This window comes from Ciconia boyciana, chromosome 4 (genome assembly GCF_034638445.1).
Source record: "Ciconia boyciana chromosome 4, ASM3463844v1, whole genome shotgun sequence".
NCBI classification, from domain to species: Eukaryota; Metazoa; Chordata; class Aves; order Ciconiiformes; family Ciconiidae; genus Ciconia; species Ciconia boyciana.
In genome coordinates, this window is record NC_132937.1 from 41319345 (window position 1) to 41346645 (window position 27301).

At 40.0% G+C, this 27301-nt stretch overlaps 1 protein-coding gene across 2 annotated transcripts in view; it reads left to right on the forward strand.

Annotated features, from left to right (window-relative positions):
- The window catches only part of MAST4 (microtubule associated serine/threonine kinase family member 4), a 306287-nt gene that overhangs the window by 68679 nt on the left and 210307 nt on the right, over positions 1-27301 (forward strand). For both annotated transcript variants that reach the window (XM_072858736.1, XM_072858737.1), the window contains exon 3: positions 13786-13907. In XM_072858736.1, the coding sequence (XP_072714837.1) occupies positions 13786-13907 (122 nt within the window). The remainder of the gene's footprint in view (positions 1-13785; positions 13908-27301) is intronic.

Here is a 27301-nt window from a genome sequence, read left to right on the forward strand (position 1 = left end):
AGATGCTGGTGCTTTCTGTGTGCAGGGGCATTGGAGTGCTGGACAGACTGAGAGCAAAGTGTGGTCAGGTGAGGTCAGCTCTGTTCCTCTTGGGACAATAGACTTCTGTGTGCACAGGTGTATTTAAATGCCTCTCCTCCTAGCCTTAGATTTCCTTCTTAAGGATTCCTAACAGTGCACAGACTAGGGCTTTAAAACTTGTTTCTAATCAGGAGAAAAGATGTTTAATTAAAAAGCTGATTTTCTGTATTGGCTGGTTTTCTTGATCTCCACAAACTTCAAAGGGCTGTCTACAGTCAGAGGGTTTTTGGCTTAAATTGTCTACAGATTTTATTTTGCTTTGTTCAGAGATGCTTAAATAGAATTCATGGCAGAAAGTAATGTGAAAGGCTGAGAAATTAAATGAGCTTTTACTGTGGAGGAGGTTAACCTGGCAAATCACTGGGACAAGCAAATCGAATTGGCCTTGCTTTTGTGTCCCATTGCTGCTCCTCAGTTTGCACCACAGTGTGCGGTGCAGCTTTGTTCAGTCTCCTCAGATGGTCTGGTGCAGCATTTGGAGATTGCTATCTCCCTTTCTACTTCTGAACGGTATGAGAGCATATTGCTGGGAAGAGTTTGTATTTTGTAGAGCGCTGCAGCTAGCTCAGTTGTCTCTATACTGTACTGATAAGCTCTGCAGTTAGATATGAACAAAAAACTCACATTTTGTTACCTATAGTTGGAACTTCTTATCTTGCCTCCTGTTATCTCATCAATAACTGCCTGCAAACAGACTTCCTGCTGGGCTAATTGTCTCTAATTGTGGTAGGGCTGTTATCTTGCTAACCTTAAATTGGTCCTATACAAATACTGGTGACATAACACGTACAGATTTCATTTTGTAGCATCTTTAATTCAAAGATCCTAAAGCACTTTAGATCATGAGGTAACTTCATTAGTGAAGAACTAAAAACTAAGAAGTCTTGGGATGTATATATTTTTTTTCTTCTCTAGTATTCCTGCTTTGATCAGCTTTCTACCTCTGTCATCAGTCATCCAGATATGCTCAGCAATTATTGCTATTCCCATATAACTAATCTGTGGTTGATTTGAAATGAATTTGGGGATTCTCAGTCTGGTTTTTGCATCAGAGATTCATCACTCTACAGACGCTAATTAGCAGAAAGATCAACAGCTTTATGGGCCATGAAGAACAAGCTGTTCTCTTATGCATGGGTTTGCATGTGCTGGCAGGACTTGGAAGGGGAGGTTTTTCCTGTTCATGCAGGGGAGCAGTTAGCAGTGGTAGAAATCCAGAGTTTTCACAAACATTATGCTGTATAAATTTTTTTTTCATTAATATTGTTGAAAATGCAGATTAGCTCATTAAGCCTTACAGTGTCAAATACGTGATACAACATGGTAGATGGATGAAGTTGGGCATAAAATCATGTGACTTGTACCTTGAAACCTCTTTGGAAATGGTACCTTCCCATTCCGTACAACTGCTTATCATAACTATGATGTAATTATTTTAGTGGCAACATTTTTACAAGATTATTTTTATTAATGATGGCCAGTTGGTGTAGATAAGGGGAAGTGTTCCCTGTTTCCTCTGTACAATATCAAAACTGTTTCCTGACTTCCAGTTATGGGACTAATTAATTATGCATGCATGACTCCATAAAGAGCCCTGTGATTCCATAGCTGTCTCTGGGGATACAGCTTGGTGGGCTTTGGCCCATCTCCGGCTCCAGAAGCTGGGGTGCTGCAGGATGCGGGGCAAGGATGGCTGCCAGCGCCGAAGCTCTATCAGATGTTCCTTTTTGTAGGAAATTTTACTTCCTGCATTTTCTTCCCCTTGTGTGTTGGAGCAGAAGTATGTTTCAAAATTGCTTTCATCTTTGTGATGCATCCCAGGACTGGACCTACTTGCTTTAGAAAGTGGTATCAGCTGCAGCTGCCTGAGGGCTCTCCCCGACAGTAGTGGAGGGAGGGTAGCAGCCCAGCACCTGTGCTAACACCACTTGGTTCCTGGGTACAAAAGGTGGGAAGATTCAACAGCCAGGTGTGCATGAGGACAGGCACAACATGCTTCATTCAGTAGCACTGCCTACCCAGAGCATGTCCTGGAGTCTTCACTGCCTTCCTTAAAGCACCGTACCATGTGTTAAACTTCTTCCAGAATTATTAGAAAGAGATAGAAGCAAGCTATTCTATAATTACACACCTGAGAAAATGCTTTTTAAGTGTGCAGTACAAAGCTGTCTTCTACAGATGAAGTAAATATATTCTGCTATGAAATATGCATTTTTAAATGGTTCTTGGTGCACTGGTGGCTGAGATGACAGTAGGTTATATTTGTCATTGTCAGTTACCTTCATCATTTAAGGCTTCAATCAACCTGCATAGTTGAGTTGATTTTTACTTCCCTGTGTGTCTAGCAAGATAATTTCCATATTCTTTGACATGTCTGGAGTCTGCATCTTCTAATAGTCTGAGATGAGAACAGAAGATATTGTATTCCTGTCTCATTATTTTGCCTTTAACTCCTCGATTGCTGCTTAATCGTGCTTGTATCATCAGAACAGGAGAAGTTTTATTGTTGTTGAGATCAAAGCAAACTGTAGCAGTAGAGTGCCTAATTAGCAGATACATTTGCAAGTTGCCTGTTTTGAAGGGTGGAGAAGTAGAGTTTAACCCTCTTTGGGACACTTATAAAAACAGCTTGAAAGTTGTTAAGAGTCATTTGTCATAGTGGAAAAATAAAATGTGGAGAAAATGAATATGCATATTAAATTTCTGAAGTTTGAGTTGTAGCTCCTTAAGAAATACCCCAAGAGCTGTTGAATTAGCTGGCTCAAGTATGCTTAGCAGTGTAACTGTAGAAGCACACATGAAAACTTGCCTGGACTTAGTTAAATGCTTGGGTTTAATCAGCTGATTACCTAAATCTGAGCTCTGTGAGGCTGCAGTCCTATTGTTGCTAGTACCTGAGCTCGTTAGTGCAAAACTGTCTCAGCAGTGTGTTTATGAGTAAATGATAATCGCACAAAAAGACTGTCCTCCTAGAGACTTAAGCCTTCCTTTTTCACCTATGGACTCTCTTGAGTGGGTGTTGTGAAGCCAATGGTCTGACCACCTGTGGAGGGAAATTGTACCTGTTTGGCCCAAGACAGATGCTTTAATGTAAGTTGAATGTACAGCTTGAGAAATGTTTGAGGGAAAAGGACTTTCTATGCTTAATCCTTAGAATGAAGGTTGAAGACTTGAATGCAAAAGAGTTTATTGATTCCCCGCGCCCCCCCAGTGAAAAAAGGGGCAGGCTTTTCTATTAGGAAACTTTTCACCTTTTGAAAAATGACTATTAGCATGTAGTTACAAATAATTTATTTAATTACATGGCGTAGCAACATATACCTGAAATAAAAATAGGGGTCATAGTAGGGACTGTAGAGAAAGCAGTGTGGTGACACATCACTTCATGCTTGTCATTTGTTATGGAGTCACTGGACATGTTCTTCATAGTGCCATGGAAGCAGTTTGTTTCGTATCTTGCCATAATTTCTATGAAGCAGGTAGCGAAAAAGCGAATGTTGAGATGGTAGACATTTGGAAGCCAAGAATATTGGCAGCTGGCTGAAGTGTAGCTATTCATGTAGTGGTTGAACTGAGCAATGGGGAATTTTCTGAAGCTCTTAAAATTAAAGCATGTGTATTCTAGGCACAACTTGTTTGCGAGTATCCCAGTATTTAGAGTTGCAGATAAGAGCTATCTCTGAGCTCTTGGTGTGCAGTATTCTTGTTTTTGCAAAATTGACTCTATATCAGAAGGAGCAATACAACTGTCTCATCATCACTTAGATGTAGTCCAGTTTAATGTGCTTTTGGTAGCATCATGAGTTCAGTCTGAAGCTTAAATTTCTGTTTTTTTTCTCCTATTATCAGAGTTTCAGAACTGGACCTTCAAATGTTTCTAGAACAGGTGGAAAAAAGGGTGAAAGGGATGCAGGAATATCTGTGTATTAGGGTTGTGTTGTAGAATGGACCGGCAGTCTCTAGGTTTTGGAGCTACATGTTAGAAGCACAGTAAAAATGCTCTGTTTGTTGGTAAGATAAAGAAAAGGAAGCAGCAGAATGTGCCCATCTCTGAGCTCACTGATAAATAAGATATCTCCAGCTAATTATTTTGCTGAGTTGTATTTCAATAGAGTTGGGAGGTGGGGAAGTCGAGTTGTAAATTATATCTTCAGGCTCTATGTTGTCCTTTTTTTTTTTTTATCATGTAGATATCAGTGTCACTGGCTGGCTAACACTGCTATAGTGGGAGACATTTTTGGTATGGAAAACTTAATATTCCCCCCCCAAATTAAAATCATCAAAATATAAATGCAAATCATCAAAATATAAATGTAACTTCAGTGAGTATCTGTTAGTAGAGGAACTTGGAGTAATTTCCATATGAGTGAAATTCTGTATTGTCTTTTAAGTGTCTTTCAGTGAGAGAAATTTGTTACAAGCATGGAAATTATACTTATTTCTGGAAGAAAAGCTTACTGTATGTGATGACTCATTCTTGGTAATTGACTTATAAACAGTCTTGATTCTGAATCCCTTTGCAGTTAATGGAAGCTTGGTTTTTTTATATATATTTTGGATACAGATCTAAACCTGCATCCTGTTAGTTTCTGGTCCAAAACTGGATGTGACCTTTTCTAGTTCCAGTTTTGCCAATATTGATGAAATTTGAAAACAGATCTATTGCGCTTTTAAGATCATAATCTTACCCCAAAGTTTTGCCTTTGGTGACCTACATTTATTTCATGCATGACCAGATACTACTACATCTAATTTTAGAAAGTGAAACCAAGATGGAGCATTTTAAGGAGATTTTGTAGTGCATCAAAAAGTGAAAAATCTATAATGAGTCTAATAGGATTTTTTACAAGGGCTTCTTTTACAGTAACAAAAGAAATTATAATTGAGGCAGTTGTAATTATAGGCTTAACTGAGTAATGTTATGTTTAGTGGACAGATTGGTTGAAAGAAAATTTTCATGTCTTGCATCAAACTGGGAAATTGGCATTGTCCATTAACTTCAATCATGTGCAGCTGAGTAATATGCAAAACATGCTAATTTTCTTAAGTTGTGGGCAATAAATGAGGCATGAATAAAATGGTAACTCTTTTTTGCCTGCTGGTAGTCATTTGAAATTTAAGTAAAGTTTGTTGATGCAGCCACAGTAAAATAAGGCAAAATATTGAGAAGTTTCCTAATGATGGCTTTAAATCCATCCACTATTCTTTTACTTTCCAATTACTGCTAATGGGAATTATGTGCTTTAATTCCCCCCCCACTGATGTGAGATTAGACCCTAAAATTTACAGCCTCCACATCATTTCCTACCACTGGGCTGTCTACAACAGTTAAATTTGAAGCAATAGAGCAGAGTGCCCTAACTTGATGGTGAAATACTAATGTGCGAGGCTCTTCGCCTTTCACCTGGCAGGTTTCTGAAGCTGTAGTGAGGCTTCGTGTATCTGTGGGAGTGAAAGTGATGGTACGTTGCCTCCAGCTTTGGTTTCCACTTTCGGCTGCTCCCGCTGCCCAGGCCGTTTGCACGTGGCCATGGCTGCTCTGCAATGTGTGGGGGCTGCCACTGCTGCTGGGGAGCCAAGGTGGCGGGGAGCGGCTTCAGTCTTTCCCCCATTCGCAGTGAGACTTGTCAATGAACTGTTCTGTCTTCTTTTGGGAGAAAAGCAGGAGTGGGAACAGGGAGAAGTACCCAACTGTGTTTTCTTTCAGTGCATTTCTGACCCAGAGCGATCTGCAGTAGGGTCCAGTTTTGTCTTCAACCATGGCTTGTTCCTGTTGCTTTGAGGTAGCTCATGCTCATAAGGCTTCCCAAAGAGAGGTGTGGAGTGAGCAACCCACTTCAAAGTGTGCTTGGTGAATCTGACTTGACCACAGAAGTCAGTTCTTGAGATAAGATCAGTTATTTTTTTACTTGAAATCAGTGGGGGAGAAGAATCTAGCTTTCTAAATTGTTTTTAAATAATCTGCACTTATGTCATAAATATGTATAATTGATTTATCAAAGCAATTAAGTGAAATAAGTATTTCTTGGCCCTCGCCTTAGAGATGTCAGGATGGCAAGAGGCTATTTTGAAGGCTGCTATTCCACAGCACCTGACAGAAACACATTGACACTTGCTTCAGTTCAGTCTGTGGTACACTGTAATTGTATGCACAACTTCCGCTTTGGACTAATTGTGTCCATATTTACTGTCAGCCCAAATCCGTACGCTTCCATTTTAGCAAGGTACATACCTGTCTTCCATTTACAGTTGTGTAATGGAGAACTGCTTTCAATATTTTCATTAAAAAAATATTTCCATCAAAAACTTTCAAGCTGCTTCCTTTGTATTTATCTTTACATTTTGACTAACTACAAAACAGACTTTCCAGCAATGCAATCTACACTGTCCTAAGTCATTTTGTAAAGGCAAAAACTTACTTGGATGCCAGAAGGTTTTCTCCATCATACACAATTGTTAAAACATCAGACGGCTGAAGATTTGAGACAAGTAATTTCTAAATTATGACTGAAAATGGAAGATTTATAGATATTAGATTTAAGCTCATTTAGTAATTCTCAGCCATCCCATTGGGATATGGATTTGAGAGGGAGAGGAGGAGAAGAGTAATACTTTAGCAGGAGGAAAGGTTTTTATTATTAGAATAGAGCAAAGCCCACCTTCTGTGACTGATCTTTGAGGAAGTGTATGTGGTTTTTTAGTCCCTTTTGGCCTTACACAGTAAGGCATACAACAAGTATGCACGCACTGGATGCAATAGAAGTAAGAAGTAACAAAGACTCCGTTTGGACTTTCTGCAAATATCCATTATAAAGGAAGCTAGACATATGAGAGGCAAGTTCAAGGGGAAGATGACACTGAACTCTAGTGATGTATTCCCCGAGTCCACCAATGATTATGTAGTACCATTAAATAACGCTAACTTATTACCATTACGTAATCAACTTAAGTCACCTTTCATCGAAATGCATCTTGATAAATGTGCTGGACTAATGAGGATTGCATTCATATGTGGGAAGAGATGCCACTGGTAACAAACAATGTTGTGACTTTAGGGTGTCTTGATAGTTTCAGGCACAGGAAAGGTAGCAGAGATGCCAGCAAAGCCTCTGCAGAAGGCATGGGAGGAAGTCAAAGACCGTCTTGGGATTGAATGGGACAGCAGTAGGGGACCTTATCAGTAGATGACTCGTCTGTATCAATAGCTGATGAAAGCAATAAGAAAATTACTACCAGCGTGGCAATGGTCTGTTGTTAGATGGAGATTACCCTGGACACTGGCAGTGTTTGTGCTGTATATGAGCCAAAATGCTGAATTACGATGGAAGGGATGAGGTGGGGTTGAGGCGAAGTCTTCCTCTCTGTCCCCCATGAATCAGTTCTCCCAAAAAGGAAAGTCACTGCTTGGAGCATTAAACTTGAAGGCAGAAATGAATGCAGTGTGAAAATCAATAATGCATTTCAGCTCAAGTTTTATGTGTAATACTAAAATTCAAATCACGTAACAGCGAGGAAAAGTGTAGATCTGTATAAATTCAAGGAATTATTAAAGAAAATGTAAAAGGGGAAAAATGTATACAATTATGAATGAAACTGTAGGAGGAAAAAGTGTAGGAGTACCATAGGGGCAAGAAAAAGGAGTTGATAGTCTGAAGGGATTATTTAATTTTTTTGTTAAATGGAGGAATCCAGGGAGAGTTGCTGACTTAACTCATTGTGGGCAGGGACTGTTTTATTGTGTGATGGTTTAATGCAGTGGCACCCTAATCCCTCAAAGAAAGCAGACTGAGTTTTGGGATAATTTTTTTTTCTATAAGAAATATTGATGTTCCATTTGCTTTTTGAAATGAAAAAGCCTCATTGCATTCTTGTAAAGTATGCCCAACTTTTGTTTTTAGAAGCATTTTAAGAAGCACAGTATTAAAAGTACAGTTGTTATTTTCCGGATATTTTGTTGCAGTTGGCATTCTTGTTGGTAACTGCTAATCTCCTGGTAGTATCTCTCTGCATAAAGGTTAGTGTTATTCCCAGTTAAGAGGTTTATCTGTTACCATCTTTTTGCATAAGCCATGGCTATTTTTATTTCTATAGAAAGCATATTATATGCCATTTCTGTGTTTAAAAGTATATATGGATGTACTATGAAAAGAAGAACTGGAGTTCTAGACAAGTCTGCTATGCTTGCCTTAATTTCAGTGTGTTGTGAAATCTGTGATGCCCTCAAGGCTCCTGTTTGGGGTAAGGATGGGAGGAGAGATCATTCCAGCATCACACATGCTCATGCTTTCATTGGCAATTTTGATCATGTCGACTGCCTAATTAGCTACTACACAGGCCCTCCAACATTATTTTAAATATTTCTGAAGGCTAATCATGTAAGAGAAATAATGGAATGTTAAGCGAATTCTTACAGTACAGACACTGGCCCTGATGCTGGGTTAATTTACTCTGCTTTCTTGTCAGTCACGCAGAATCTTACAGCTGAAGGAAGCGCTTAGTACAAGATTTTGTTGTCGTAAAGAGTAGGATTGCCTCTCCTCTAGCTTCTGTGCCAAAATATCATAGACTTTCTTTCAGATGTTTGAGCAAGATAAAAACTGAATAAAATATAGATGTCTGTAAAGAACAAAGAATAAAGGTGGCTATTGGATGTTCTGTGTCAGCATAGCCCAGCTCATGGTAAAGTACAGAGTGCCCTACTCTGCTGACTGACTGCCATGAATAAGAATCACAATATTAGCACTCTGTTTTGGGTCTGCCGCCCATTCAAAACAAAAAGTAAGTACAAGCATTAGTAATAGCGCTTATTTCCCCTATGCCTTTCTCCTCCTAGCCTTCATTGACTTGTTATTTAAACCTTTTTTGCTTGGGATCCAAACCTAAACAAAATTAGATTAATTTGTGGAAAAAATACAAATGATTGTCTTCAATTTTTTTTCTTGGGAAGCTCGGTGGGATTTATCTGAAGTGAAAAGTAGCACAGTCTGGGAAAGGCCTAGTGTCTGACAATGGATTTTGAGACTGGTTTCAAACCCCTACTGGAAAGTGCATTGGTTGGCCAAAGAGTGATGCTCTTCCCCAGTTTTAGAACAAGCTTTATTAAAACAGACCTATTTCTTGCTTGCATTCTCCTTTGTTCTAAAGGTCAGAGGAAAACTCTTATCGCTTTTCAGATATTGATTCTTATGATGATAAAATGCTCTAAGAGTATGCTACAATGATCAAGTTGCAAATTGTTTAACGTAATTTTCCTGGTGGCTTCTAGAATGGGTTAATAGAGAGTTTCTAATAGGGATTTGTGTAATGTACATCTACTTGACAAAATAAATGTTGCCAAAGCATTTTACCGGTGTTACCGTTGGTGATATGATGTCTTGTTTGGAGCTGTCCTGGCTTTGCTGGAATTTTAGAAGCCTTCTTGCAGAGTTTCATTACAGTGTTTGTAGTCTGCATTCTAGCCTGAGAGATTTTTGTAATTGGGGGACCCAGCACTAGGAAATGTCTGGTTTCACCTTGAGAACCTCGTCTTGCCATTGACTCTCAGGAGAGGAGTCAAAAAGCAAGTAAAGAAAATGCATAGACCTCTCTTAATGTGGAAAGCATTGAGGAAATCACAGAATCACAGAATCGTATAGGTTGGAAAAGACCTTTAAGATCATTGAGTCCAACAGTAAACCTAACACTGCCAAGACCACCACTATATCATGTCCCTCAGCACCTCATCCAAACGTCTTTTAAATGCCTCCAGGGATGGCGACTCAACCACTTTCCTGGGCAGCCTGTTCCAATGCTTGACAACCCTTTCAGTGAAGTAAAATTTCCTAATATCCAGTCTAAACCTCCCCATGCGCAACTTGAGGCCATTTCCTCTTGTCCTATCACTTGTTACCTGGGAGAAGAGACCGACCCCCACCTCGCTACAACCTCCTTTCAGGTAGTTGTAGAGAGTGATAAGGTCTCCCTTCAGCCTCCTTTTCTCCAGGCTAAAACAACCCTAGTTTCCTCAGCCGCTCCTCATCAGACTTGTGCTCTAGACCCTTCACCAGCTTTGTTGCCCTTCTCTGGACACGGTCCAGCACCTCAATGTCTCTCTTGTAGTGAGGGGCCCAAAACTGAGCACAGTATTCGAGGTGCAGCCTCACCAGGGCCGAGTACAGGGGCACGATCACTTCCCTAGTCCTGCTGGCCACACTATTTTTGATACAGGCCAGGATGCTATTGGCCTTCTTGGCCACCTGGGCACACTGCTGACTCATATTCAGCCGGCTGGCAACAACACCCCCAGGTCCTTCTCTGCCGGGCAGCTTTCCAGCCACTCTTCCCCAAGCCTGTAGCGTTGCATGGGGTTGTTGTGACCCAAGTGCAGGACCTTGCACTTGGCCTTGTTACACCTCATACAATTGACCTCGGCCCATCGATCCAGCCTGTCCAGATCCCTCTGTAGAGCCTTCCTCCCCTCCAGCAGATCAACACTCCTGCACAACTTGGTGTCATCTGCAAACTTACTGGAGGGTGCACTCAATCCCCTCATCCAGATAATTGATAAAGATATTAAACAGGACTGGCCCCAGCACAGAGCCCTGGGGAACACCCCTCGTGACTCGCTGCCAACTGGAGTTAACTCCATTCACCACCACTCTTTGGGCCCAGCCATCCAGCCAGTTCTTTACCCAGCGAAGAGTACACCTGTCCAAGCCATGAGCAGCCAGTTTCTCCAGGAGAATGCTGTGGGAAACCATGTCAAAGGCTTTACTGAAGTCTAGATAGACAACATCCACAGCCTTTTCCTCATCTACTAGGCGGGTCACCTTGTCATAGAAGGAGATCAGGTTGGTCAAGCAGGACCTGCCTTTCCTAAACCCATGCTGGCTGGGGTTGATCCCTTGGTTATTCTCTACATGCCATGTGATAGCACTCAGGATGATCTGCTCCATCAGCTTCCCCAGTACCAAGGTCAGGCTGACAGGCCTGTAGTTTCCTGCATCCTCCTTCCGGCCCTTCTTGTAGATGGGTGTCACATTTGCTAATCTCCAGTCAGCTGGGACCTCTCCAGTTAGCCAGGACTGCTGCTAAATGATGGAAAGGGGCTTGGTGAGCACATCTGCCAGTTCCTTCATTACTCTCGGGTGGATCTCATCAGGCCCCATAGACTTGTGAGTGTCTAAGTGGTGCAGCAGGTCACTAACCATTTCCCCCTGGATTATGGGGGCTCCATTCTGGTCCCCATCCCTATCTTCCAACTCTTGGGCTGGGTACCCAGAGAACAACTGGCCCTGCTATTAAAGACTGAGGCAAAGAAGGCATTAAGTACCTCATCCTTTTCCTCATCCTTTGTCACTGTGTTCCCTCCCCCATCTACTAGGGGCTGGAGGTTCTCCTTAGCTCTCCTTTTGCTGCTAATGTATTTGAAGGAGTATTTTTTGTTGTCTTTTACAGCAGCAGCCAGATTGAGCTCTAGCTCAGTTTTGGCCCTTCTAATTGTCTCCCTGCACAACCTCGCTACACCTTTGCAGTCCTCCTGAGTTGCCTGCCCCTTCTTCCAGAGGTCATAGACTCTCCTCTTTTTCCTGAGCTCGAGCCAGAGCTCTCTATTCAGCCAGGCTGGTCTTCTTCCCTGCCAGCTCGTCTTTCGGCACCTGGGGACAGCCTGCTCTTGTGCCTTTAGGACTTCCTCCTTAAATAATGCCCAGCCTTCCTGGGCTCTGTTGCCCATTAGGGCTGCCTCAACCTATACTCAACCCATACTCAACCCAATAATCACCATCATTAAGCTCTAGACAATCAAAACACTCCCTAACATACAGGGCTACCTCACCACCTCTCCTTCCTTGCCTATCCCTTCTGAAGAGTTTATAGCCATGCGTAGCAGCACTCCAGTTGTGCGAGTCATCCCACCATGTTTCCATGATGGCAACCATATCATAGTTTTTCTGCTGCACAATGGCTTTCAACTCCTCCTGCTTGTTGCCCATGCTGCGTGCATTGGTGTAGAGGCACTTCAGCTGGGCTGTTGTCTGTGTCTCCTTCATAGAAGAACACCCCTTGTGTGCTTTGAGGTGTTTCACTGGCGTTTCCCTCTTGGCTCCTATTGCCTCAGTATCCCCTAGCTCAACTCTATTCAACTTCAACTGTGCCCCAGCGTACCCTGCACATCTCAGAGACACAGGCCGAGTGCCCTTGCTGGCACCTGCTCCCTCTAACCGTGGCACATTGTCCCTCAGCTTCTCTCGGGCAAGCCTGATATTACCCCCCTCCCACTTCAAGTCTAGTTTAAAGCTCTGTCAATGAGCCCTGCAAGTTCCTGAGCAAAGATTCTCTTTCTCATTTGAGAAAGATGAATCCTATCAGACGCCAGCAAACCTGGTGCTGTGTAGGCCATCCCGTTATCAAAAAAGCCAAAACCGTGGCGATGACACCAGCCACGGAGCCATGAGTTGATAGATTGGGTGTCTCTGTTCCTGGTGTCACTGCCCACAACTGGAAGGAGAGAGGAGAAAATAACCTGTGCTCCAGAGTCCCTTACTAGCCATCCCAAGGCCCTGAAATCTCTTTTGATTGCCCTAGGACTTCGTCTTGCAGCTTCATCGCCCCCGACATGGAAGAGCAGTAGGGGGTAATAGTCCGAGGGCCGTACCAGGCTAGGGAGTGTCCTAGTGATATCCTTCACCCGGGCCCCATGGAGGCAGCAGACTTCCCTAAGAGGAGGGTCCATCCGGCATATCGGACCCTTGGTTCCCCTCAGAAGGGAGTCGCCCACAACTATAACCCGTCTTCTCTTCCTTGTGGAGGTGGTGTTGATACGAGAGGTACGGTCTTCTGACCTGGACGACACCTCTGGTGTAGATGGACTGTCATCGCCATCCTCCATTGCCTGGTCTCCCACCTCCAGGGCCTCATACCTGTTGTACAGAGGCACCTGGGGAGGCAAGGTGGGCAGGGAGGGCATTTGCCTGCCTCCACGAGCGTGGACTTGCCTCCATTCACTCTTCTCCTTTGAGCTGCTGCCTTCAGCCCGGTGGAGGGGGATACAGGATCCCCTTGATCGTGGGTTCTTACTGGTGGCTGCTGCTGCTCCTGTTCCTGTCTCGGGGGGGGCAGAGCATGGCACCACCAGCTGATCTCTTTCTCAGCCTCCCTGATGCTCCTTAACCTTTCTGCCTCCTCCCGTAGCTCTGCCACCAAGCAAATCATCCACCTGGTCGCACCAGGTGGACATACCTGTTTAATAAATAAAACATACCTGTTTAAATGCAAGGTATGTATAACTTAGTTTTTTCCACTCACTTTTAAATTATTTTTCAAGGGGGAGATAGCAGCATTTTTTTATTTTTTTATTTTTTAATTTTTTAATTTTATTTTTGGCTAGCCTTCAGAATTTAGGTTTCTTTGGTTCAGACCCACCATTCTGGATGTTTGCATCTGTTGTTGCATTAATTGTGTTTCTAGGTAGCGGAAAGGTACAGTTGTGAGAATATTGAAAAAATTAATTTGCCTAAGAAGTGTGGCTTGTGGAAGGGTGATGTGAAGGGCTAGCAAGTGAATAGTAGGAATTCTGTTTTGATGGAATCCCATCTGGTCAGGGCTATAGTGAAAGAAACATTTGTTTTAGAATGGTAAGAGTATTATCTTATAGTAAACTCTGTCTGTTGCATTGCCTCATCTGCAACATCTAATATTTTAACACACTCTTCCTTAACTTGACAGGCAAGTATCTGCTTCCCAATGCAACTGGACAGCAGCTGTGGCAACCTGCAGAAACATCTAATCTTGTTCGCATGCGCTACCAAGCACACGGGCAGTCAGCACCCTCACTTACTGCTAGTTTGGTGAGTAATTTTTTTCAAAACTAGGAGTGTACAAAAAACCTATTGCATCTCTGTATCTATTGGTGAGGGGATGGGGGATCAAACCAGAGTTTATTTTCAGATCAAACTCTCCTCCTTAAACTGGATTTTTGAAGTACCTAATGCATTCCTGTATACAACATTACTTAATATGTTGAGTGCAGCTGTATGCTGTTTATGGTAGCAGTAACTCGGAATGGGATTACTAGATTTTGTGTAAAGTCTGAGCTGAATGTTGCATTAATGTAGCTGTTTGCATTTAAATGGTTTCTTTCCTAAAAAAAAAAAAAAAAAAAAAGGCATGCCTTTAAAGACAGCAGTAGAAGGTAACTGTCCTTTCTCCTGAGCATTCTTTTCTATCGATGTATTTTTTTCCACTTTCTGCAGGACTCTGTCCTCAGGAGAATATGGGTGTATGAAGCATGAGCTTAATTAAGTTTTTTGGATAAAATGATAAGGGAAGAGGAAGGGGAAGAGATGCCTCATACACTTGAACTTTCAGCTTCTTTTGTTTTCAACCATCCGTTATGCTGCTTTGTTCTTCTGTACATTAAGATCTTAAGAAGTGCTGAAATTTAATGCAGGACCTTGTATACTAGCCTATACTTTTTTTCAATGAATTACTTTAATGAATATATTTCAGGTTGTATAAACAAGCAGAAAAGTTTTACTAGTATTTTCCCCCCCTCTTCTGTCTTTTGGCTGGTTATTAAAACTTTGCTGATCCATGTCTACTTTCTAGGGGAAACTGGCTTTTTTTTTTTTTTTTTAAACAACGTTCAGGTTAAAGAAGGCTATGATCAGGCAATACTGAACAGATAGCGCCATGCCAGTTTTTCATATCGTGTTTGTACATAGATGGCTGTTTTCCCCGTGAATCTATCTGAAATAGTATTTCACTTCAAGTGCAACAAATCTGCACTTATAAATGTAATAATGGTTTCTGCTTAGTGGTGGTCTTGATTGTTTTTGGCTCTTTGGGGCAGATGTGGTTTATTGGACTCCATGCTTATTACAAAGACTTGATTCTATTGGAAGTTCTATGCTTTGGGCCCTAATATTTTCCAGGGAACTAAGTATCAACCTATGTATTTGTTTTCTAGTTTGTTAGGAGAAACATAGTTCATTGTGAAGGAAGTATTTGGATTATATATAGTTGAAATGAAAAGGAAAGTAGATGAATGGTCAGAAATCAATTCACATTACATCAAAACTGTACATTTTTTCCTTCTTCTCTGTAGTTGGGAATGAAAAAAATAATTTTTTCTAGTGATCTAAATTAACTAAATTTAAAAAGTCCTGTGTTGCTGTTTGATTATCTGTTTCTGTTTGCACAACTATCGTGTCATGCTACTAGCAACATTGTGCTTTTGTTTTGGTATAATGTGTAGACTATAGGAAGAGGAAGATTCAGCAGCATTTTGACAAAAAATATTTTAAATGGTCATAAAACAACAGACTAACGAAAAATCAGTGAGCCATGCTTCCTTAAGGGCCTTTCACTCACCACCATTCGAGTTTTATGGCATATTTGTCTGCCACAGACGACTTCTTTCAAGTCTCTTCACATCTTTTATCCGTGCCTGACTGCACCTTCTTTCATGCCAGTGCAAAAGCAGGCGAGAGCCTTCTATGCAAATCTGAGCAGATTGTGCACAGGGTGGAGATACAGGTTCCTCTCAAGTATTTATTTCTTATCTGGAACTGCCGATCAGGCTTGCCTCCTAAGGAGGTTAATGTTACATTGTCACGTAGGCAGAGCTCTTCTTCAGAAGAGCTCCTTTGACAAATACTTTGCTGTCAGACTTCTGAAAGACTCTGGCCTTTGCTTAAAAGGGGCCATAACGTAGGGGTCACTCCCCCTCCTCCCCCTTTTTTTTGTCTTGGTTCTGTGCTTTGTCAGAGTTGAGTTTGAGAGGCCTGTTGTTACATTCTAGTAATGGGAGCTTTTAGTTATATTTAGGAAAGAGTTTGACCTTATGTAGAAGAGATTTTGTGAAGAATTTCCATGTAGCTGTTCACAGTCTGAGTTGAAATGGTTTAAATGTAATGTCTCGCTTATCTGAAAAATTATTAGCCTGGGATTAGTTCCTCTACTAGGAATGACCGTTCTCACTGGGGTTGATACCCAGCTCATGTGGACCTGACTGTGAGCAGTGATTGTGTGCCAGTAGAGACAAGAATGACAAATGAGCAGCTCAAAGATACATACTAGTGTTTAGTGGAATTGCAAACGGCATACAAAAAGACTTCTCCCTTTTTCTGTCAATAATTTGTAAAAACTTCCCTAGATTACTTACTGTGTCACAAATGCAAATCCTCTCTGCGGGAAGTTATAGATTTGAGTTATGGAATATTGATTAAAATGGGCTGCAGGTGTTGCTTTAGATGGAGTTCGATAGCTATGCAAGATTCACTCCTGTAATACAGGCAGTTGGACTATAAATTAAAAATACAGTTTCGGTATAGAACCATATAAGCGGGTTAAAAATGTATATGGGGAAGGCTGATTTTCAGATGAGTGGGCAGTGTATGGGATTTGCTGGGGGCTCTTAATTCAGAGGAAGCTAAGTGATAGTCTTGTTACTCTTCTGCTTCTGGCAAGAGCACGTTGAGCTGTCCACGACAGATTCTGTGGTAGTCATGCAGATGATGGGATTCAGCAGAGAGTATTAATATGGACTTAGAAACATTAAGAAAATTATACAGAATGTCTTCAACGCTAAATAGAAGGGTGAAGCTGAGGTGTGGAGCAGTTCTGCTTTAGGACGTTCTCACAGGTCAAATGTTGGTCTGGTCAGTCTCTTCCTCTGTGTAGTCAGTGGAGAATAATACATGCTCCTGGAAGGCAATTCAGAGTGTGTGTCTCAGTGCTGAGTTTTGCGTGAGTGTAGGGAAACTGTGGTAGAGCTAGCTTATCTGACTCTCCTTGCCATATAGGCTGACAGTCATCTTGCCTGATTTCAGGCATCTCTTTCAGAGTGGGATGAATCGGCCCCTGCCAGTGCTTCTTTTCTGCTGAAGTGGTTTGGGAGTTAGCTGCCTCATTCAGTGTCCAAAGTTTGGGATTAATTCTCCTGTCCTCTCCCAGCCCCCCTGCCACTCCACAAGTGTTTACAAATACCATTACTACTTACTGTTTTGACTTGTCCATTTTTATTACTGCTAGCAGAATTTTTGGAAAACAGTTCAAAATCAACTTGAAACAAGCCATTTTTGTTAATATTTAATTGTAATAAGCTGATGTGCTTAAAATTATGATAATGAGTCTGAAACTGCCTGAGCAATTGCTTGCCATTTTATAGGCAGAAATATATTTTGTCTGAGTGGCGTGGATTGAACGAAGTTCCCGATTTTAACTTTTTCTGGATAGCTGTGTACATAAAAACAGTAGAAACCTGAACATAAGGTACCTTTATGATGCACGATGATAAATGTGTAGATGAAAGGAAAATAATTTGTCCAAATTGGGTAAAAATTCTGTAGATTTGCTTTGTCTTCACCACGGATTAATATCAAACTCCTCTTCTGTTTTGGGGTTTTTTTTTGGTTTGTGTTTTTGTCTTTTTTTTTTTTTTTCTTCCCTAATAAAAAAGTAATCTCCTACTTTAAGGAGCATTAAGTCTTTCATTTTGTTTATCTGTTTTATATAAATTAAAAAAAAACCCACAAAAAACCAACAAAGACTTCTCGCAGTCCAGAGAGCTTTTTAAGACAGCATATTTCATTACTCCAGGATGGTAACTTGCTCTTGGAAATATTCACTTAATAAAAATACACTATAAACAAGATCCTCAAATGAAACATGTACATTGTAATACACTTGGCTTTTGAATTCAGTCAAGACCGGTTGTGTAACTTCAGCTTTATGGCAAGTACTGAGCATAGGCTGGCTGTTCCTCCTGTTGTGGAAGACGAATATTCATGGTATGAAGTAAAACAAACTCTGAAAGGCATATTGTTTCTTCTTGGAAACTTGAAATATGTCAGTGAAATGACTAAATTTTTACTTGGTTTAGTAATGGAACATCTTTGACTACTTGTAAATAGTATGTAGTAACTTATCAAAACTGGAAGAAGGGCCTTTATGAATGGCGTACGCCCTTTCCTAGAAAGCAGTGAATGGATGTTTTGTCTAGGTATGACTAGAAGCATTTGCTACTTTTTAGCACACTGTTTCCCTCTTTAGATTTTTCAAGATTTACCTCTATTTTTTTTTTCCCAACTTACTCCCCCCACCAACTGCCAAAATATTGTTGCCTTCCCCAAAACAACAGAAGACTGAATTTGCAAACATCTGTACTTTGGTATACTTGCTTTTTATTGCCACTTTATCAGTGTTAATTTGTAAGAATGGTTTTACGGAAGATGGAGGGTGGTAATTATATAAAGTGCTGTTGTATAAGATGGATTGCTGAAAGGAAGCAAAATAAGAAATGCTCAGTGTCTACGAAAAGCAGTTTTAATTCTTCAGAACTCCTCCTTTCTTTTAAATAGTATAATACTGAAAATGAGTAAGTCTTTGTTAAATGTGCCATTAACTTCAGCTAAATTGACATAATGTTGACAGTTATTATGAGAACTGTTTCAAAACTAATTATGCTAATTAGAATGTAACTACCAGTAATTGCATGTATTCAAACAACACACCAACACCCTTTTGTGTGTTTTATTTCCCAGATGCAAGACAGCCATTCGTTGCCTGAGAAGCTGCAAAATTATAGCTTAGATAATAAATGATTGCAAACAAATAAAATACATTCTTTAGAAACACTAATTGGTTAGATAAGTGAACGACAGTATCAATTGTGCTTCGGCAAACCACATAATTAAAAAAAAAGGTCTTTATTTAAATGTTTTATTTTGGAATTGTAGGGGATTTTTCAAATCATTAATTGTCTTTATGGTTGTATCTAATGAATATCAGACATAGCTGAATTTATTTTTAAATAAATTTATTAGAGAGCAAGAACCACCAGCATCTGAAACTTGGGTTGCTTTAAATTTTAGCTCTTTCTGTCCAGGGATTCAGGTCTTCAATGCCTAAGATTCTTGGTTGTGTCTGTGAGCAGCTATTTAATACTCTGCAAGTTAGTGAGCATGCACAAGGATGGCACTTGTGAGAAGCACGAAGAAGATATAATAGAAATTGCCTAAGTAGCTAATCTTGGGTCTGTCTCTCAAATCTCCTAAAAATAGCTAGATTTCAGAAATACTGAGTCTCAACTGAGGAAGTTACTTGAATGCTAAGCCATTGTATAGATTTGAATGCCATATTCTTGTTTGACTTAAAACTAGCTCAACATCTAAGACTAATCACTGAGAATCTTTTTAAAATGGAAAGTATTTATTCCTATGAAATGCTAAAATTGGTGAGAAATGGTAGCAGGTTTTCCGTGCTTCAATTGCTTCTAGCTTTTGAGACTAGAGAGTTGTTCTCCCTTGTGTATTTTGTTTCAGTAACTCCTTACCCATGAATATGTATTTGCATTCATATTTCTTTGTCTATATTTGCCTTCTAATGAATTCTTAATTGCAGTTCTAATTCAGTAGTTAATTCTAATTTAGTAGTAGAGAGAGGGAAATGAACATCCATCTTCATAAGCACTCCTTTGTACTTGTTTGTACACAGCAAAAGGCTGGAACAGACCTGGTCCGGAGCCATGAAACTAATACTTTCTGACAAACTGATGCAAGAAGTTGATGACTGGGCGCTCTGTTTCACAAATATAGATATATCTCTATTTGTCTATATCACTATTTTTAAAATATTCACTGCACATTTGGGTTTAAAACACATTTGTAGATTCAGCTGCTTGACAGACTTCTAGATGTTTGACTCCTTTCCTAAATTGTCTGATTAAACTAATGCCTTTATTAATTCTGATGCTTTTCTTGCTTATTCTTGGTGGATGAAATACAGAAGTGGTGATGACCAGGGTTAACTCTCCTCCTATAGAGAGCTTTCGATTTCCGAGAATTGAGAACACATCTCGTGCTGCAGAGTATCATTACTTAGAGAATAATGGGAAAAGTAGGTAAAATAACAATCTCTCATAGAAGACTGACCTAGGTTAAAAAGTTTTGCAAGCATATCCAATGTATCTTCCAAACATATGCACTTTGTGGTGAAGTAGGTCTCCTCCCGTCACCCTCAGTTAGTTTCTGGCTGACAGGATGTATTTGAGCATATTCTAGAACTGAAAGTAGACATTACTCTAAGTACTTTGCACGGTTTATTAGAGTTGAATGTAGGTATAATCCTCTTCTGTATCCCATTAATGGTACAAAACCAGTAGAGACCAAATGTGTGTAGGAGCTAGCAATACATCCCTATTTGGCACATGAACACCATGCTTCTATTTTCCAGGCATCCCATATAATGATCTTCATCCCTCACGAGAGACTTTCCCCGAACAGTGAAAAGGCTCACTAGGACCAGTTTCTAATTCTAGACAATGAAGAAGCTAGGGCTGTTGTCTTCCTTAGCCTGTGTTGTCAGCTGAGCATGCCTTATTCTTTTAGATTTTAATTTGGTTTGCAGGACCCGCACAGTCTGTATCAGTAAGCTAGGTTAAATGTAGTGCTTCATGCCTAGAATTGAAGCTTCTGACTGTATGTTAGTAGTGACTCTGAATAAGGGCTTATTCTGCTTGTCTGCTGTGATATTTGAGTTCTATGTGTGTGGTGTTAGTGATGGTTATCTTAAAATGTCATCTAGAATTGTGTTGCCAGTATCTCTTAAAAACAAAAAAGTGGAAAAAGTGACAAGCATACAGAGGTGAGGCCACGAACCTTCATGCTCATAAAATTAGCCACATGAGAAACAAGGGAGTAATGGTGGTTTGGCAATGAACTATACAACCAGAAGAAATTGTTCTGTAAACATTTATAGTGTTTGAAGTTTAGATGGCTTTCTGGGAATACAAGCTTTCTCAGCTGCTTGTTGGACTTCGCTTAGAGGATAACTGGATAAAATGTTATAATCTGTGATTAACAAGGAATAAGACTCAGGAATATAGTGATGGACTTTTCTGGCCTTAGATCAAAAACTTCTGCAACCCCTTAAAGGATTTATAGGGGTGGAATTGGGAGGAGGATAAAGAGGGTAAAAAGGACATGGAGAGCAGGAAGAGAAGAGACTGCAAAAATGACTGGCACAGGGATGGATTTAGGAAAATTTAGCTATAATGCTGTCTCCTGGTCCCCATCGCAAAATGCAGAAGAAAATGGACTACTGTAATTTCATACTCTAGCCAGTTAACATGTTAATTCAAACATACTTTCATCTATACTTTTTAGCATTTAATGAAAAAATATTTAATAACAAGTTGCAAGGAGGTTCTCCTTTACTTGAGGAGAGTGTGCTGATGTGCAAATCTGCTGTTGATGGTCTGATTTCCACTCTGGGAAGTATGTGATAAAATTTTAAACTAATGTCACTCACAGCTCTGACTTTAAAATAAATAAGATAAAGTAAGCATGGGGGAATAACATAAGTGTAGGAAAATTGTTGTATATACTTCTGTCTGCATTCAGGATCTGAAGGCATAGTAAGAGGTGTTGATAACCTAAAAATGAGTGCTCCCTGTGTTGCCTAGGTGGGTAGCAGTAGGTTAGGGTGTTATTTGCAGTTCTTGTGAGGCGGTTACAACCTCTCTGACTGTTCTTAGCAGTCTTAGGAATTTGGTACCTATGCATAATTAGGATGAGATGATTAATTAAAAAAAAAATGCTGTAGAGGATAAGGTACTGCTCCACTGATCTGAATTTTAATAGTGATATATATTGCCAAGAAACTTAATCTTCAGCATTGTAGAAATTTTTTTCCTGATGCTGTTTGAGAGTAATTATCACTGTAGAAAACTTTATTTCTGTCATGTCAGTTTCAGTTAACAGAAACACAAATACTGCAACTCTTCAAACTTCCTAGTGAAGTTTGGCCTAAATGGTGGACTTTGCTTGGAAGCTGATAAGGTATATTCCTTTCTGCTCAGTTTTTTGCTGTGGGACAGTATTCTTATATTAAGGGATAACTAGATAGGGCACGTTTTTAAATTGATGAAGTAACATTTTTGTTTTCCTGTCTGTATGTCAACACGTTCTTATGCCTATGGTACTTGCAAAGTGATTGTAATGTAGCAGAGGATGGAAGCAGACGTGGGAACAATAACTCTCATCCCTCAAGCTGAAGTACTCCCATGGTTCTGATGATGGCTATAACTCTCAAAACAGAGACGCAAACTGAGTTGAATGACACTGCTGACTTACAAGCACTGGAGCAGGGAGGGGAAATGTAGTTTATCCAGATCTCTCTGGTGGGAATGGAAGTTCCTCCTCTTTGATTTTTCTTAGTTCCAAACAAGCAAAGGTGTATAGCAAGGATTTTTCTGCAGGCATTTTTCAATTTGAGAACATACTGCAGAGCCTATTTTTGTGTTGGATGATGCACTGCTACCGCTAATCTCTTACGTTTCTGGGTTTAAAAGCAGATACAGTTTTACTGACTTAAAACTGCATGTGGGTTGACTGCCACAGTTTGGCCTTGGAACATGCTGCTGGGTATTTGTTCCTCTGGGTTTTAGTCAGACTTTCTTGTACATTTATGTGGAATTAGAAGTCTTATTGTAAATTGCGCTTCTGTCCTGTGGAAGCAGGCGGGAATGTGGACTTCGATATTTTTTCACCTGACGTTACCTGTTAATATTCCTGCAAGCCTTCCCTTGGGCTGTTATAACAGCAATTTAAATTGTTCTGACTTCACTGGTGAGACGAAGTCACCATGTTTGTTCCACTCTTCTGTATGCTGTCACAGTGGACTGATGATTTTTAGTATCAACTCTGTTTTCATCTCAGTAAAGCTAGAAAAGGTTCTACTTTTTTCTTTTATCACAATATGCCCTATTGTGGTGCATATGTCTATGCAGTTCCATCATATTTTTAGTAAAGCAATAGTGCAGTAAGATCATGGCATCTATTAAGAATTTTCTTTCATCATGTTGTGGAGATTAAGAAAGCTAGGTAAGTGCACAAGTCGACCTAGTGTCACTTGAGTAAAAGATGTAATAATCAGCAGGAGATTGGTTAACTTACTCTCTCATGAATACATTTAACCTCTTGATCATTGCTGCATATCTGCAATTACGTGGTGCAGTGGAATACACTCAGTATGTGGTCAGTTAAATTCAGAAATGATGATTGGCTTTGTAATGCATGGAATAACTTGTTAGTAATATATACTTGGCTGATCACATATTCCTAATTCTGTGTTATGTTATCTATTAAAAAAAGGATGAAAGTTGGTAGTAAGAAACAAAGTTGAATTATGAGATTGCCTTCTGTAAATAAGGGAGGAAAGAGAGTGAGCTCAAGTGAACTAAGAAAACTAACCTACAACTCAAGTGGAGTTGGATCTCGGTGTATTTCATTAATTATGTGTCCAGTAAAGGCATATCCTGAACAAACTTCCCTAGCGTGATGCTGCTTTTCCAGAAACGTGTAACTGTGAATAAATGTTTTTCTGGTATGCTTGTTAGACATGCTCTTCTTGTCAAATATGGGACAAATTAAAACCAGTGAAGAGCATTCCCTTTTAGTCCAAATTTTTGTAGTTTGCCTGGTTTGTAATGGATCTTAGGCCCGTGGGGAGTCAAGACTTCGGCAAGGTGAACTACCTTCTGAATTAATTTGAATGTTGAAACACTTAACTGCTGCTCTCTAATGAAGGAGGGTGCTCTTGTGAAGAAGAATGACCATGTAGTGGGAAGTGTTGAATCTTATAGTGGAAGGAACAGTCAAAATGCATTAATAATTACACATCTTTAAGGGACGATATGTTAATGTGTTGTCTCATTGAGAAAATATTGCAAGTGTTGAGATTAAATGCTTCTAAAAAGGAAAATGGGCATCAAAATGAAGGAGACTAGATGCATTATTGTTCAGAATGATTTAAAAATAAAACAGGAACTTAAACCCTTCCAAAGGTTAGTAATTGTAGTTGGAAAGCAGCTTGCCTATTATTGTTTTCACATAAGAGCCGAACTTCTAAGTATCTAGGAGGGATTATTCAGAATGTAATTGCTATTGTTGTTTTGCCATGAGAATTTTTTAAGAGTTTGCTTCCTTTTCCATATACAGAATCTAAAATATTCTGCTGAGCTCATTATCAGAAAATGCATCAACTCAGAGGATTCTTTTTATTTGTTCTCTGAAAACATAGCTAGATATGTAGAACTGCAAACTTTCAGATTTAAAATGACATAACTCCTGCATGTTTGTTGTTCGGCATTCCTCGAGGAAATACGGAGAGAAGTAGTTAAGCAACTTTTTGAAAAGGAAGAACTTTTTGGTATATATGTAATTTCTCAGTTCTTGTTGAAAAGAGATCCATGACAGAAACAGACTGTACTCATGATGAGCCTGTGCTTTCAGAAATAAATTTCTTTTATGCTATTGTATAATTATGGAAAACTTGAAAAATTGGAGGGCTTGCTATCTTGGTTGGATTGGTTATTCATCTATGCTTTTTGCTACAGTAAGAAACACAGTATTTGATGTAAAAGGCAAAATCACTGAAGTTGAAATGTCTGTTGGAACCAATGTTCTCCTATATGTTCTGTCATTGAAAGGGAGGTTGATTACTTATTTAAAACTTATTTAAAAAATAAGTTTGCTTCTGCAACGATTATTTTTCTTCTGATATTTTCATGACTGATTTATTACCTTTCTAAGCCCTCTGGCTAAACCAGAGTTGGTGGGTTGGTGCAAGTAGGATTTTGTCCGGCAGGTGGCATGAAAACCCAGTGTGTACCTACGCTGTCCATGGAATGTGCGTCCTTTTCTCATGGCTACTCTTACATGTATAATTGAGACTGTTGGCAAGGTGTATGTGCTTTAGTATGAAAAAGCAGCTTATTTTCAAGAACCTTAAGATATAATCAGGAAAACAATAGTATTTTCTTAAGAAACAACCATAGTCAACTGTACTACTTTGTGTAAGAAATTGTTGCACCCCTACACTGACCTGTGGCTTGCTGCTTGTGTAGGTTTATTGGCTCTAGAAGAAGAGAATTAGAATTTTGCTAACTAAGGAATCTTTAATTTCTCCCTGCTTGTGATTTGTATTCTGAGTCGTATACAGTGGCTCAGAAGAATAGCAAAGTCTCTCTCAATGCATTGCTGGACCTAGTAGCTGGAGTGCTCTCTTGGATACACAGCAAACTAGCCTGGCTTACCGGAACATGTTTTTGTGTAATGTGGTGAAGGGGAACACAAATGGAATAGCACTCTATCAATCCATGCAGTGTATATTGCTGCAAAGTCTTTACTTCTGAAATACAAAAGAGATGTAAAAGGAGCAATGTGCTTTGCTCTGTGTGCAGGGGTAGGATTGTAATACTGAAGGGGGGTATAGGAAAATACTGCTAAGAGCTCACATTTTGTTGTCAGGCCAGCAATGCCTTCTCAGTGCTGTAGGTGGGGACTCATAGGAACCAGTGCCTTGAAAACATTTGGCTGGTGAAGCATGTCTGTTTTCTTTTCCTGACGGGTAGTGGTTATCATGTTGAGCCCTGAAAGGGACCTGTTGGTTTCACATGGAGCATTTATTCCGTACTTTTTCTAAGCCCTTAAAAGGGACATTAGGCAAATGTATACAGGGGCATAAATGCCTATGTAGATGAAATACTGTAACTTTTACACTTTGAATATTAATGTGTATTGTTTACAGTGTCTAAAATTGTATATAAATTATTATGCCTTTAGTAAGGCATTAGTAAGGCATTTAGTAAGGCATTAACTACTATGCCTAGTAGTTAATGACAATGTTATGGATGTTACTTGATTCTGTTAAATGAATTAGTTTCTCAGAATTGCAATAGATGTTAATAATTATTAATGAATTGCCTTTATCAATCTCATAATTTTAAAGAAGGCACCTTTAGCTCCTAACACTCTAAAATGGAATAATTGCTTTCCCTGTTTCCTGAAGTAATGTGCAAATTCATATGATGTCACTGTATAGCTTATACGGGTAAATGAGATCTTGGAAAATAAATCATGAGAATCAAGTGGTGGATTTTCATTACCTCATTCAGATAGTTTGTGATAAAGCTGTCTGTGCTGGTTTTGGCTGAGATAGAGCTAATTTTCTTCACAGAAGCTAGTATGGGGCTATGTTTTGGATTTGTGCTGGAAACAGTGTTGATAATACAGGGATGTTTTTGTTACTGCTGAGTACTGCTTACACAGAGTCGAGGCCTTTTCTGCTTCTCGGCACTCCACCAGCGAGGAGGCTGGGGGTGCACAAGAAGCTGGGAGGGGGCACAGCCGGGACAGCTGACCGCAACTGACCAAAGGGCTATTCCATACCATATGGCATCATGCTCAGCATAAAAAGCTGGGGGAAGAAGAAGGAAGGGGGAACGTTCGCAGTGATGGCGTTTGTCCTCCCAAGTAACTGTTAGGAGTGATGGAGCCCTGCTTTCCTGGAGATGGCTGAACACCTGCCTGCCCATGGGAAGGAGTGAATGAATTCCTTGTTTTGCTTTGCTTGCGTGCACGGCTTTTGCTTTACCTATTAAACTGTCTTTATCTCAACCCACGAGTTTTCTCACTTTTCCCCTTCTGATTCTCTCCCCCATCCCACGAGAGAGGAGTGAACGAGCGGCTGTGTGGGGCTTAGTTGGCAGCTGGGGTTAAACCATGACACTGGCCTATATTGCCTCACTCTTTGAGGGAATCTTAAATCTTAAATATGCTTTCCTGTTACTATTGAAATACACAAGTCTTCCTGTGGTTGTATAAGAGGAAATTCTTGCTGTATATATTGTAGAGCTAGAGTTCTGTCTGCTAGTCTGTACATACAGACTAAAAAGGGATCTGCTCCTCTGGTTGGATTACAGCTGCCCTTATCTCAGTGACAGCATTAGTTGGGTCTGTCAATTTCCAATGCTGTAGCCGATTTCAGCGACACTTCAGAGCGACAGAGCTTTCAGAACTTGAAGGAACAAGAGGCAGATGGATAGTGTGTTTCCATAGCCTTTTTTTCCCTCAGAAAACATTAAAAGCATTGTATTAAAGAAAACTCTTGGGGAATATAACAGTAGGTAGTGATACTATGTTTCTGATTTATGTAAGATGGCTAGGTGTTGATTAGTATAAAATTCTTTAAAGATTATCTTCTTTTGATTCACTTCTACAATGATTTTTCAAACTGATACAATAAATATGTGCACATCTGCCAGCTCCTGGTATCGTACGTGGCTTTGGCTTTCATGCTTCTGTAACTTCACTTGATGATGATCTGTTATACATTATGATTTCTAATGAAATCCCTTTGTCCCACAGCACTGCGGAGTAACAGTATGGAAAGTTTG